Below are 13,718 nucleotides of genomic sequence, written 5' to 3' on the forward strand. Positions count from 1 at the left end.
GCACCAAGCTTGTCTTGATACCTGTGAGAACAGGTTGCCAAATGCCCAAATCGAGATCACGTGACCACAGTGTGTGCATGTGTGCGCGTGCTGGGATGGTCGTAACTCTGAGGACCAGTCGTAACCACATTCTTTCAGCACTAGGAACAGTTGCTGAATGAACAGTCATAAGTCAAGGACTACCTGTACATTACTGAAATATTGGGGGTGTTGCCTTGGATCTCAGAATGCTCTCAAAGCTTGGAAGCATATAGAATGGACAGGATGATGCAGGTATTGCTCATTTATTCATGCATTTATTCAATTTGTATGATCGCCCACTTGCCCGCTAACTCTGGGTTAAAAATGTCAGAAAAAATGGAAAATGGTAAAAATAATAAAACATCTTAAAGTAAAACATCAGAAGCCTCTCCCCTGCAGCAAGATCTGCCTAAGGTTGGGGTCTGTCCTATCATTTTGATGTGAAATTGGCAGTCTTTGTGACATGACTTTACAGTGATCACTGCTCATTTTATCCCCATTCTTTGGAATCTACAGTTTCCAGACATCACTCATTATGAATACTGAGTGCAAAGGAAATAGCCAAAGGCATTTTTATGCAGAACTGGAAAAGGTAATCAACCTCCAGTTTGGTGCAATGGATCGCTGATGTGTTGCTTATCAATATTTGAAATTTTCTTTTTCAACAGGGAGGCAAGAAAGAGGACCTTCTCTCCCCTAAGCAGTTTCAGAACAAGTTTGGGCAGGCAACTGCCAGGAGTGCTTGACACACAGGATATCCTGTCAAGAGGGCAACAGGGTGAGCTAGGCAGATTGCTGATTCCCTTACATCACTGTGATTCAATAAGAGACACAATGTCCTCAAGATACACTCCTTGACTTCTTGTTGCTCACTGGCATGTTACAGCTATGCTCCAAAATTCAGTTCTGAAGAAGCTAAAGGCAGAAGGCAGAATTAAGTAGGGCATGCTCCAGCAAGCAGAGGTATATAAAACATTAGAGGTCAAAATTGAGTGTCCCTGAAATGCTCTGACCTCAGAATATGCTGTTTCTAGGGGGAAACAAAACCATTTCCAGGCCAGATCACTTCTGATAGGCTTGGAATGACCTGTTGTGATGGATGTTCTGATGACTGAATGGAAGGTGGAGAGGTTTTTGCTACTGGAAGGTCCATCTACCTTGCTGCATCTTCTCAACTTATTGGCTGCTAGAGGTAACCGATGCTGGCAAAGTTAGAGGAGGGAACCCCCCTTTTTGACTCCCTTACATTCCTTCTTTGTCACTCCCTGCTTGCCTTTTATTGGTTCAACTGGCATTGTCAGGTCTGCCATCACTACTGGTTTGTTTCCTGTTCCACAGTACCGTTTGCTTTCTCTTACAGCAATGGGGCAGACACCATGCCTGGCTCTAGTAGCATCCACCGCAAACCCACAATGATGTCATCACCCAACTGCGACCATAACGTACTCGCAGCCTGATGTGGGACACAAGTACACCAAGTGTGGCATTTGCACAATGATGTCATCATATACATTTCACCACTCACCCCACCCCACCCTGGCTGTTTTGTTCCTTTGTTTAGAAGGCAGCTAGATCAGGTATGTAATTTCCTGATAAAGATGTTCTTCTTCCTTTTTTGAAGATAAGCAACAGACTCCATAAAACCTTCTGTAAATTGCTTTATTATTTTTACTTTTCTCTGCATGCATGTTCTGCAGCACAGAGCGACTCTTGCAGGACTATTTTGATCTCAAAGTATTTTGCACACCTCCTCAAACAGCTGTCTGTCTTTGGCCCCCCGTTTCTCCCTTGCTCCAGAATTCAGTGACAGACGTTTTAGATTATGTTATACTCATGGGACCAGATGGTACTATCAGCAGTAAACTGTAGCTTCATGTCCAATCTGTGACATAGTATGAAACTATGCCCTGCATAGTGTCATACTGATCCATTACTAGCAGAATCAGACATTTGCAAAATATGCCAAAAACAGGGCATCATTTGAACAAAAAATGTCAGAGGCTGAGTACTAGAAAAAAAGAACGAGGTTATAAAGGAAAGATCTTGGAGAAAACTCTCCCAAATTTCTTTGCAGAGAGAATGGTAGGATTTGATTAAATAAATTTGATTAAATAAATTTGATTAAATAAACAGTGCAAATGGATTCAGAATTGATGGGAAGTCTAGCAAAGAGTGAAGTGGAACTCTGAAAGACCTGCTCAGTGCAGGAATGTGACTTTCGCACAGTCATTTCTATGGTAATCCCTCCACAGTGATGTGAGAACAGGACCACTAAGGCTTATTTTTGTGCTACTCTGCAGCTCAATTTGTGGCAATCTTGATCATTGCATGCAAGGTAACAATAGTTGGGGCTCAGGGGTGGGGAGGAGGAAGGAGGCAAAACTAAGTGATCCCTCAAAACTGTGAGCAAGGAAAGACAGCCACTAAGCACCCAACCAGCCAATCTTTTCACACACCGTGATGCTGCAGTGTCCCAGTGCACCCTTTTTCAAAACATTCCACTCTGAACAGCCCCAATGCACCAACACCTATTTCCCAGGCTGATTCAGCAACAATGCGGGAGAACACTTGGGCGCTCTATCATTCTCACATCAGTGTTGCAGGCACTGAGTAGCAGCTGAGTCCTTGGCCACCAGTTTCTCAATGCTCATGGGATTCTTCTTCTATTATGATAGTTACTTAAAAAAAAAGATACACAAACATGCACACACTGAGAGCAACGTTTAGCCAGCCTTATCATGATGCCTGCATGCCAGACAGACAGGAAGAGATGGAAATAGCGATAAAGAGGGTAGAGAAAAACAGCACCGGAGGAACAGGAGAGGGGTTGGCTTGTTTTCATTTTCTCCCATTTCCTGGTTTAGCCCTTGTTGTGTTTCAAGTCATAAGTAACCCATACGGAGTATGGAAAAGATATGCAGTCCACCCAGCTCACAAATACACACTTCAAACACAAAAGAAGGGCTTGATGGCATTTTAACATTTAACCTCCTCTCCCAGTGCTTACACCTGGTTGTGTGCACGTAACCTATTTTCAAAGTAAATGTTTTATGAAAAAAGGCCATGAGGGAACTTCAAATACACAGAGGAAAATGAAACGCTGTACATCAAAATATGGGGAAGTGGAAGTGACTAAAATGACCTCCAGTATACAGTATATATATTTTCCTGCATGTATCTGTGAGGCGTATTGTGTTTTTGTATTGTTCATTCATTCATTCCTGAAGTGTTGTAAAAAAGAAAAGTGTTTTAAAAAAGAAAAGCATGAAGCACAGAAAGGTGCCTGAAGCCAGGTGAGACCATGGGTCCCTCTGACTCAGTATTGACTCTATTCTGTGACAGTGACCCTCCCAGCTTGCAAGTTCAGCCTTTCCTGAGTCCTGGCTGACTTTTTTCCCATGCACACACTGAATCACAGTCCCACTCACAAGGGTGGCAATAGTGAGAACTAAATTATTACCAGGATCTTAAAAGAAAATCTTAAAGGGGAGGTTGATTAGACTTTCAAAATGTCTTCCTTGCAGAGATGTGCTCTTATGATAAACAGCAACAGAAACCCTGAATACAATTGCATATTTTATGTGAGATTGGAAACATTGTCTTTCCATCAGATTATGCTGCCTGACTCCAGGATCTGGTTAAAAAAAAAAAAAAGCACAGTTTGCTGAGAAGAAAAAACTTGTGAATTATTTCCCTTTATAACGAAATGTTAATTCTTTATTCCTCTTCACAAATTGCTTCTTGGCAAATTCAGAGTTGGGGTGGGGACAGGGGAAGGGAGCCATATTAATTGGTTGCAATAAAACAAGAAAAGAACGCTGGGATAGCCTCCCTGAGACATGGCAACGCTGAGCCAACCTTTTACTAGGACCCTGAGATGGGTCCCAGGAAAGTAAACATCTGATTCCAGCTCTGAAAACCAAGGGACAAAGCACCACAAGGAACTGGGATTGAATTTAGCTCAGGAACTTTAGTAAGGTACAGAGTGGGCCAGCAGAAAAGACCTTTGGCTGTCTGCAGTTTTGCACAGTTTGTTCTGAAATCTAATTTATTGTAGCATCAGATACAAACAACGAAACAGGCTCAGAACCTCAAAAGGTTATGCAAGCATAAAGGAGTTAAGCCTTTATAATGCTACCAGATGCTGATTTTTTTTTTATCTGCTTAACATCAGGGCAGATCTCTTTCACAAATTATTAGAGATAACAAAACCTGTTTTTTGACTTCTACCTGCCCATATTCTGACACTGTTATGTTTGGGATGCTTAGTTGCAAAAGCCTGTGTGTGTGGGTTTTTACCATCATTTCTATTACTATGGATCCTGTGTTTATTATGTGCCATTGGAAGGTAATTTTCAACTAACTGCTTGCTCATTATGTTTCTGTTCAAAAGGAGAGCAGCCCTCTCACTGTTAAAGGATTGGGGAAATAACAGGCAGGGCTTGTTTTGTATTTTTGATTGTTTGATTGTTGTGAGCCATCCATAGTTGAGTAGCATACACATTTAATTAATAATAATAATAATAATAATAATAATAATAATAATATTTTTAATAGAACCTCAAGATTCAATACCAAGGTAAGGTAAAGATTTTCTGGAGCTGGGCTCAGATCCTGGTGACAAGAATAGATGCACATTGTTCCTTGGCACCAAGACAAATGTTTTCCATTGCCTTCTTTTTGGGTGCCTTCCCCCCAACCCCAAAGCTCTGGGATTTTTCTGGTGTCCTCCTATCCAAGTACTAACCGAAGTCAACTACTTTTCAATAGACCTACGTCATGTGCCATCAATAATCCCTATACTACTAAAACTCTCATGTCTGTCTGGGTGTAACCTTTAACTGGGCAAAACGGTCAACCATTTTTCAACCAAGGTATCTCAAACGGGCTAACTTACAGAATGCGTCCGAAATCCAGGACCCATGACTCCCATGGAATTGAAATTTGGCTAATTTTATAAAACATTTTATGACATAAACATTATCATAAGACATTTTATGACATAATATGAAGTGTCATAAAACATTTCCTGTGGTCAACTTCTGATGTTTGACTGTGATATACAGTTCAACATGGGCTATTTGCAAGGCAGATACATCTCTGAATGTCTCCCTGAATTTTTAAGAACTTTTCCAGTGAAGGCAGTACATTAGAAGCTCCACCATTGTTGAAGGTACTGAGGAATCTGGTAAGGAAATATCTTTAAAATGATGACCCAATGGATCACAGGTTGTCTAGTAACCAATAAAATACTTGGATTCAGCACATGGCATGGCAAGGAATTCATTTTTTTCAAATCCAAGGGCGGGGAGAGCGAGAGAATGGAAAGGTTCTTACTGCGTTTGCTTTTGTCTTTATTCAAGAGCAGCCGCAGCTCCTGTTCCTGTTTTCCAGGGATGGTCTCTTGTGGTGGAGGATCCATGGGCACCTGCACAAGAAGAAAAATGAAAAAACGAATGGACACACAAGGCAAGGGTTGGCCATTTCTTCAATCGGGAAGAAAGCACAAGAAGGCATGCCACCCAATGAATCTGGCTCAGGAGGATAAGATTCCCCAGTTCCTAGCCCAGGGGAGCTACTGATGGCAGCTGACACCTCTCCCAGGACAGGTGAAGAACATCTGAGCCCACCCCACACTGTCACACTGTCACAATGTCTCAGTGGGGAGATGTTGGGGGAGGAGGTCACAAGCAAAGCCAGGGGACAAGCTGCATCTAGTTACAGAGAGGTCAGCGTGAGGTTTGCAGGAGCAGATATGGTTGAGGACATTGTATGCCCCTGCAAAAACCGAGCAAGTAGACCAGGGCAGTTGGAAAGATAAATAGCCTAAGGTGCTTCCGAAGGTGACAGTGGTCTTATGGTTAGAAAGGAGAGGATCAATTTCAGTTATGAGAACAAAATCCTGTCAACTAATTTGGTCCTAGTAGCCAAATGCACTTGTAGGCTGGAGATCCTCCACAGGTGTCCATTAAAAGCTACAAAGCTGTCATGATGTCATCATTTGCCCTCCCCCATTCCTGTGCTCCCTTTCACCAATGTGGGAAGTCTGCAGGACATGGGAGATGTCTAAGCAATGGCAGTTTTTCTTGCCAGGGCTGACCCATCACTAAGATGGAAAGGGTTATTGGTTCCTATAAGTAATTTTAAACTTCCTTTCCCAAGCTGATGCCTGCCAGATATTTTGCACCCATCATCCCCATCACTGGCTGTGGTAGCTAAGACCAATGAGATAAGTTGTCCAAGCACCTGGAAAGTACCAGGTTGGAAGGGGCATTGCAGGCATCAATCCAAGTGAAATCATGTCTGAGGGTCTGATTGCAAGTTCCACCTGCTAACTTGGAGATCCCATAAGTGCCTCTAGACCCTATTCCACAGCCAGTTCTTATGATGGCCAATGAATAATTCAATGACTTCTGACCTTGGCAGGAGTCTTCAACTCCTGTGTAAACAGAAGTTCAATTAAGCTTAGAGGCTTTTAGTCTACAAACCTGAACCTTGCCAAGAAACTCTGAGCTGCTGTGAAAGGGTTGACATATTTGTCGATTCTATACCTGTATAATGCTGGTTCCATGACTCCATGTCAATGTATTGTTTAATGTGGGTTTTGTGTTAAGTCCGTGTCAATTTCATGTTTCTACAGTCTATCTTTTCCCATGAAACTTAAAAAAGCTGGACCTGAAATTGTCTTCTCCCTGGATTGTATCTGTACCCCTGCACCCCTTATTTCCCAGCCTGACCATAAGACAATATAATGGTTGCACGAACCCGCAAGTGCGGGCGGGTAAGCTGTTCCACTTGCTGTTGATGCAAGCTTGCTAGGAATAGCTGGTGTTGCAGCTGCTGTGTCTGCTTCAGGGCCAATAAGGCAGTATCTGGGCCGGGTTTGGCAAGACGCTGTCCAATCCGCAGGTCCATGGGGATGGTCTGGGGAACCTGCAGGGAGACGCAGAGCTTCACAGCACCTCCTGAAAATGCAAGAAAAGACTTGTCAATACCTGTCCAACCTGATTTCTTGATGAAAGCCTAACTTCTCTGAGGTTGGACCAAGTCATGTTCCACACTGGAGTTTTCTTCTAGAACCCAAGCTCTTCCCACTCCAACAGTTTGAATCAGAAATGCACTAACGCTGCAGAAAACTGCCCAATCCTTAAGCCCCACTCTCCATCTGCAATGCATAGGTCCCAGACCTCCTACACTCTAGATAAAGATACTTGGAGTAATCTGAACTCGGTGAATTCTCATGAATCTGATCTGCTGTTCCTAGGCTGATATGCACATCAAAGAAATTCAAAGCTAACTGAGGGGGAACAGTGTACCAAACTGAATGTGTAAGTATGTACTTTTGGATTTAAAAAGCAGGTGGCAGCACCTGGCTGACCTAGTCTGGATTCAGTCACCAAGCAGGGTTGGGCCTGGTGACTACTTAGATGGGCGACAACCAGGAAATTCCAGGGATTGTGTCTAGACTGGGAAGCTGAAAACCATCCCGGAAGAGAAGACAGCAGAGCTGCTAAGAAAACTGCAAGGCAGTGTCTGTGTAGTGCCTAGGAGTCAAGCTTTACTCCAGGCCCTCTTTTCTTCTACCTTTACTGTAGAGTAAAACACATTTACCAATATTGGCCATTACAAAAGAACTTATGTCTAAATACCACTTTTAAAGGAAAAACGCTCCAAATCACATCTTGAAATTGGAATTAGCCATTTTCAAATTAAACATTGCCCGTTAGTTAATATGGAAGTGGGACTTAGAGGGTCACATGAATGAGTAGAAAACAAAGGAACAGGCAAATATGAAACTAATGGACTACATTCCATCCAAACAAAGTTCTAGGTTGGCCTCCAGATATGTTGGTTTACAACCCTCTCACCTTCAACCAAAATAGATGAATATTAAGTTCAACACATCTGAGTGGACACCAAGTTGGGGAAGGCTGTTCTGTACAGATTCTCAATTAGATGGGATTTAAATTAAACACTCTACCACATACCTCAGAGTGATCATTTTGGAAAAAAGGAGACTTTAACTGTACCATGGAGTGAAACATTGTTGAACTCACATACATCAAAAGGTTTCAGGCAATTTTAGAAGGTCTCAGCCAACCCAATGGGCTTTTAATGTGTTATAATTGTTAATTGATAAGGTATTTGTAATCTGCTGCACATGTAAATGGAGTCTACCTAACTACCCTATCTTCTACTTTCCTCTCTTCCCCTCACAATTTAAACCCTACATCAGCTAAAGCTGATGCTTTTTAATGAAATTCATCAGTTGGAAAAGGTGCTCCCAAACTTTCAATTTTCTTTGCTACTATACCCTAACACGGTTCTCCTCCTGCAATATCCAAATTACATACAGTCATGGTGAGGCTCAATACAACTGTGCATGGACTGGGAAACACTTGCTTGAAAAAAAAATCTTTAGGACAAATGAAAGAAGTAGGTTCTTGAAGGCAGAAGTATTGAACATCACTGTTTTCTAGAAACTAATGTATCAGCCTCAATCCTGATTCTGCCAAGACAGTCACAAACCAACCAACCCGAACCTGTCTCATATCTTGGACGTGAACTAATTTATACAAAATAATAATGTAATTTTACATTACACAATGTAATGTAAATAATGTAATTTTGCACAAGAGGATTAACTACCTTCACGCGTTGTTATCCAGATTTATTTTGCATTGCATCGTTATTCAGATTTATTTTGCATTGCAGACAATTTTAAAATAATGATAGCCCATATTTCCATCGAAAGACTTTTATGATTTATATATTCCAATAAAGCCAAAGTAACATGCAATCTAACACCCACACATGTGCACATATCGAATCATACAAAAACAAATTACCAGGAGGAAACTATGTAGGCAGTTAATACCAAAAAGATCATGCTATTACTTGCCCCAAATTCTAACAAATAAAATTGTTTTCATCTGTTATCTAAAAAAACAGCAGGAGACATTGCAAATGAGCATCTCTGGGAACAGTATTTAGTTTTACAATTGTGGCATTACTACAAAGACGGACTCTTCTTTGACAGACATCCACAACTTGCTAAAAATGATAACATTTAGGAGAAAGCTTTAGGAAACTGCAATCCTAGTGACTGAGTGGCATTACATATGTTGAGGAAAAAAGATGGCGATAAGGCAAAAATATGGATCATCGATTGACAGGTGTTGCAAGTGGACACTAAAACACAACCTGAAGGCAGGAAGAAATGAGGACCCTTTTTCTAGCTACAACACAAACACTGGTGGCATTAAAATCAAGACCTCATTTTCTAAACTCAATTTCCATCCCTCTTATTTATTAGATTTATATCCTACTTTTCATTCAGAAGCTCAAGGTAGGACCCTCCTCCTCTTTCCCTCCATAACAACAACCCAATGAAGTAGCTATGATTGAGAAAGTGTGACAGCCCCAAAATCACCATATGGGCTTCTATGGCTGAGGGTGGGCTTGAAGCTGGATCTCTCAGCTCCTAGTCCAACACCTTGGCCTCTACATTATACTGGCTCTTGAAAGGCTAGCCTAGAAATCTTTCAAATCAACCAGTCAATCAATCCAGCAGCCTGGAGGCCCAGAATCACAACACATAGTTGCTTCCTAAACAAAACTGCTCCAATCCAGAGAAAATTAGCCAGGCTCCAATCTTTCTTAAATCTTTGAGAAAGATTAAAATAAAAGATATGGTCTTCCTCAAATCCGGTTAGAATCTTAGTGAGCTCACTAAACAGCACGTCTGTATTGTTTTTTTGGCAACAGTACTGAAGGAATTTGGCATTATATTGTTTCAGGATTTAAAAAAAAAAACTTCCTCACTTAGCCTACAGCTCTGGTGGTTTTCCATCCAAATACTAAGCTTGTCTGATCTGGTTCTTTTTTTTTTTTCCCAAGATCAGCCATGGTCGACAAGGTGTTGCCACCTACTGTGGTGGGACAGGCTAGGGAGGGGCAATTAATCTCCTCCCCCTCCTCAAAGCATTTAGCAGCATTGAATAAGGAGCCCATTCTGTGCACTTCAGCGAGGTCACATTATACCTCAGCTAGAAGATGACTTGAGAATCGCATCTTTCATTAAAAAAAAAAAGTTTCCAGTCACTGCGATTGGAAAGATAGAGGGGAAAGCATTAAAGACAGACTGCTCTTTTTAAGTCATTTGCAGATTTTCTTGTTTTGGGACAATGGGCATTTGAGGGGGGGTGAAAATGGCTTGTTTTAGTTTAGAGAATCTGAATTGTGGGCAGTGGCAAGCCAATGCACCCAGTTATCCTGTTCTTGTTCCCATAAACTCTGCATAAGGAGGCCAGCTTAAAATTCCACCCTGTAAAGCAAAACCACTAATCGCACCGTTTCCCTCCAGACACTTAGAAACAAGCCCACCAAACCACCCTAACAGCAAGCAAAACACTTGCTTTTACAATTTCTGATAGAATCTGGCACTTTTGCACTACACAGATCCTTGGGAGAAAAGCCAAAGTGAAAACAAACACACAGGCACCCACACGCATATATACACACATAAATATCAGCCAAACCAAAAGAAACAGGCAGAAGAAGAGGGCACCACAAGAAGAAAAACAGAACAGTTTCAGCTTTGTCCAACCAGCAGGCTGGCTGGCTGCTCTTGTCTTTATTAAGTTAATTCCAACTTGCCTTGGAGGGTTGTGCCAACAGTCAGAGTAGGCTCAGGGGAGGAGTAGAAAAAAGCTTTTTTTTTAAAAGAAATAAATAAATTCTGAGAGCAGGAAAGCTCTTTTGCCCCAAACCAGGGACTTTATTTTCTGTCCATTCCAAATTAAACGCAGGGGCCACACAGGTGTCATGGGAAATGGATTTTATCAAGGACTGCCCACTATCGGATCACTCTCTATACAGGAGGCCTTTGATATGACTCAGTAGGAGTTGCTGCTATAGACTAGCCCAGTGTTTCTCAACCTCAGCAACTTTAAGCCATGTGGACTTCAACTTCAAGCTGGCTGGGGAATTCTGGGAGTTGAAGTCCACATGGCTTAAAGTTGCTGAGGTTGAGAAACACTGGGCTAGCCTGTTTCCAATCGGAAGGAATGCTCGTAAAATGAGGTCAAAAACCTGCTTTTCATTCTAGGACTAAAGATAGGTTTCATTCTCTAACCTGAAAACAGTGACCCTGAACTTTACTTTTGCTCCTATCCATGAATGGCTGCCATTCATTCCAATGGGAGAAAGCAGCCTGCTGTGGAAGATGACTGTGTTCGTGAGAGAGTCGGGATTGCAATGGGCAACGTTTGCCTGCAGAACAATGTACTGATCTTTCCCATGCGCACAGATCCATTTACAGAAGGGACGAGGCTCGTTAGCCATGCCTATGCTTTACAGGCAGCAGGTCCTTAACTCAATGCCCGGGATTTCCAGGTAGGACCAAGCAAAGACTCTGAAACTTGGAGGGCTCCTGCCAACCTGTTCAACAATTCTGAACAACACTGGCCACAAATCATACAAAGTGGATTCCTATGTAATCAGGACATTTCTGTAGTTCAGATGGAAAAGTCTGTCTGACTGTGGCTCCAGTGAGGTTATACGGGGTTGGGGAGAAGAAATATGTGGAGAAATGGTCCTTTTGCTTTGACTGGCTTTGCAGAAAAAGAATTGGCGCTTCTCTGCCCCAATATCTCTTAGTCTACCTGAGTCCATGAATACGAATCTCTTGCTTGTTCTCTCCTTCGTCCATTGCATGAACCCCACCAAGTCAAGCACTTTACCTTTCATTTTTGTCCTCCATCTTGGATCCTCCCTTAAAAACAAAAGAACTTACATGCCCATATTGTTCCATGGGGAGAAAGAAAGCTCAGTTTCAGGTAACTCTATGATACATCCATACATTTTTCTCAGAAACAATATAGAAGTGGTTCGTATATGGAAGTATAATTTTGGAGATTTCTTTTTTTCATTCTCAGGCCCAGCCTACCATCCTGGGATTTCCTGCGGTCTCCCACCCAAAGCTAACCAGCTCCATCCCTGCTTAACATTTCCAAGATCAAACAATGTGGGCTGCGTGCTGCCATAACTTACTTCTAATTTAGCAGTCGGTCTTGAGTTTAGTTATTTTCCTTTCTGCTCTTTATGGCAATGAATTTGAAACACCAAATGGGAATCTAGCATATGAGCTCAATGAACAAAAAGTTATACTATTCTTTTAAATGTCTTCTTAAGCTGGTGTGTGTGTGTGTGTGTGTGTGTGTTATACCCATACAACGCACAACAAAGCTCAACTGCTTTTCTTGGAGGAAGCAATTCTGAATTTGAAAATGGGAATAGAAGAGAAGGAGGGATTTACTTTTTTTTGGTCAGCCTTTTCTCAGATTTCACTTGAGAGGAACGAAATGTCCCCCTCTGCCCCCTACAATTCATCATGCTAGTTTCGCTCTCCCAGAAACTCCTTAGCAATCCCCATCTATAAGCACATAAACAGCACACACACACACACGCTCAAAATTGCCCAGTCTTGCAACGTTTTCGTCTCTACGAAAAGAAGTTTCTTGTTTCTTGTTACACATTTATCCAAGAAGATAAAAACAGACTGGTGCTTGGTTTCTACATCAGTGTTCCTCAACCTTAGCAACTTTAAGATGTGTGGACTTCAACTCCACAAGCAGAGGAAGGAGGTGGGGAGTAAAGTTGCAGTGGGCTGATTCCACCAGTATGAATATGGGAAGGATTCTCTTTTTAGATGCTCAGCTATATGTATGAACATGAATGTCTGATACTCATGACAAGCAGAAAACTAGTTCAAGAAAGCATCTTAGTTAGGCTCTCTCTCCTTGATTTGCTAGTTTTCTACTTGCAAGTGAATTTTATTTATGGGGAAACACTCAAAGGTGGCATCTCCGACTTGCAATTCATCCATTCCAGGATTCTAACTATCCAGTTCCCCCAATCAGATTATACAATCAGCAGAAAGAAATGACGACACTCTTCTTGCAGGTTTTGTTGCTCTGAGTCTATGCATGTTTAGCAGGCAGGAGCTCCTGCCGAAATCACTGGATTTTACCCTTGCCAGTAAACACGCTAGACCACAGCCCGTTTCTTTAATTCATACGGCAAGGATCTGACGTCTGAAAAAAAGAAAGAAAAACTAGCCGTTGTTTATGAAGTCCATTTTTACCAGATAGCTTTCAGTGTGGATCGCAACTACTGCAAATCACTTCAGGAGCGGTTGGTTGTGCTGAGCACTGACAGATACTGTGCATATTAATAAATAAATAAATGCCGGGGAAGCAGCCCGTCCCTCCTGACATGTTAGCTTTCTATGTGCGGGGAACCTCTCCTCCCCATAGATCCCTTCCCAACCACTGCTTGTACGAACTAGCCCGGCCTAATCCCATGGCAAAGGTGGAAAGATGGAGGAGGAGCCGTTTTTAGTACCTTCATCTGCCTATCTTTCCCAGTGATGGTTACAAAAAGGGCTCCTGTCGCCATGCCCCTAGTTCTGTTTGGCAGAGCTAGATATACAAGGGTGGTGGTTTAATGAGGCATTTCGCCTCCTGCAGATTCTCCCAAGAACAGCTGCTGCCCTGGGGCCAGGGCCTGGCAGCCCGCCCTGCGCACACTTCCAGCTAGTGGATTCCTGGAAATTCTTTTTTTCTCAGCAGCTTCCCTCTCTGTTTGCTGCCTTTTCAGAAAGGGGACCATCCTGGCACAGAGTGATGGCAGAG

At 42.3% G+C, this 13,718-nt stretch overlaps 1 protein-coding gene across 4 annotated transcripts in view; it reads right to left on the minus strand.

Moving 5' to 3' along the window:
• The window catches only part of HDAC7 (histone deacetylase 7), a 220,248-nt gene that overhangs the window by 54,388 nt on the left and 152,142 nt on the right, over nucleotides 1-13,718 (minus strand). For all 4 annotated transcript variants that reach the window (XM_063293973.1, XM_063293974.1, XM_063293971.1 and 1 more), the window contains 2 exons: nucleotides 6,787-6,986; nucleotides 5,359-5,449 (listed from right to left, as the gene is read on the minus strand). In XM_063293973.1, the coding sequence (XP_063150043.1) occupies nucleotides 5,359-5,449; nucleotides 6,787-6,986 (291 nt within the window). The remainder of the gene's footprint in view (nucleotides 1-5,358; nucleotides 5,450-6,786; nucleotides 6,987-13,718) is intronic.

This window comes from Candoia aspera, chromosome 2 (genome assembly GCF_035149785.1).
Source record: "Candoia aspera isolate rCanAsp1 chromosome 2, rCanAsp1.hap2, whole genome shotgun sequence".
Classification (NCBI taxonomy): Eukaryota; Metazoa; Chordata; class Lepidosauria; order Squamata; family Boidae; genus Candoia; species Candoia aspera.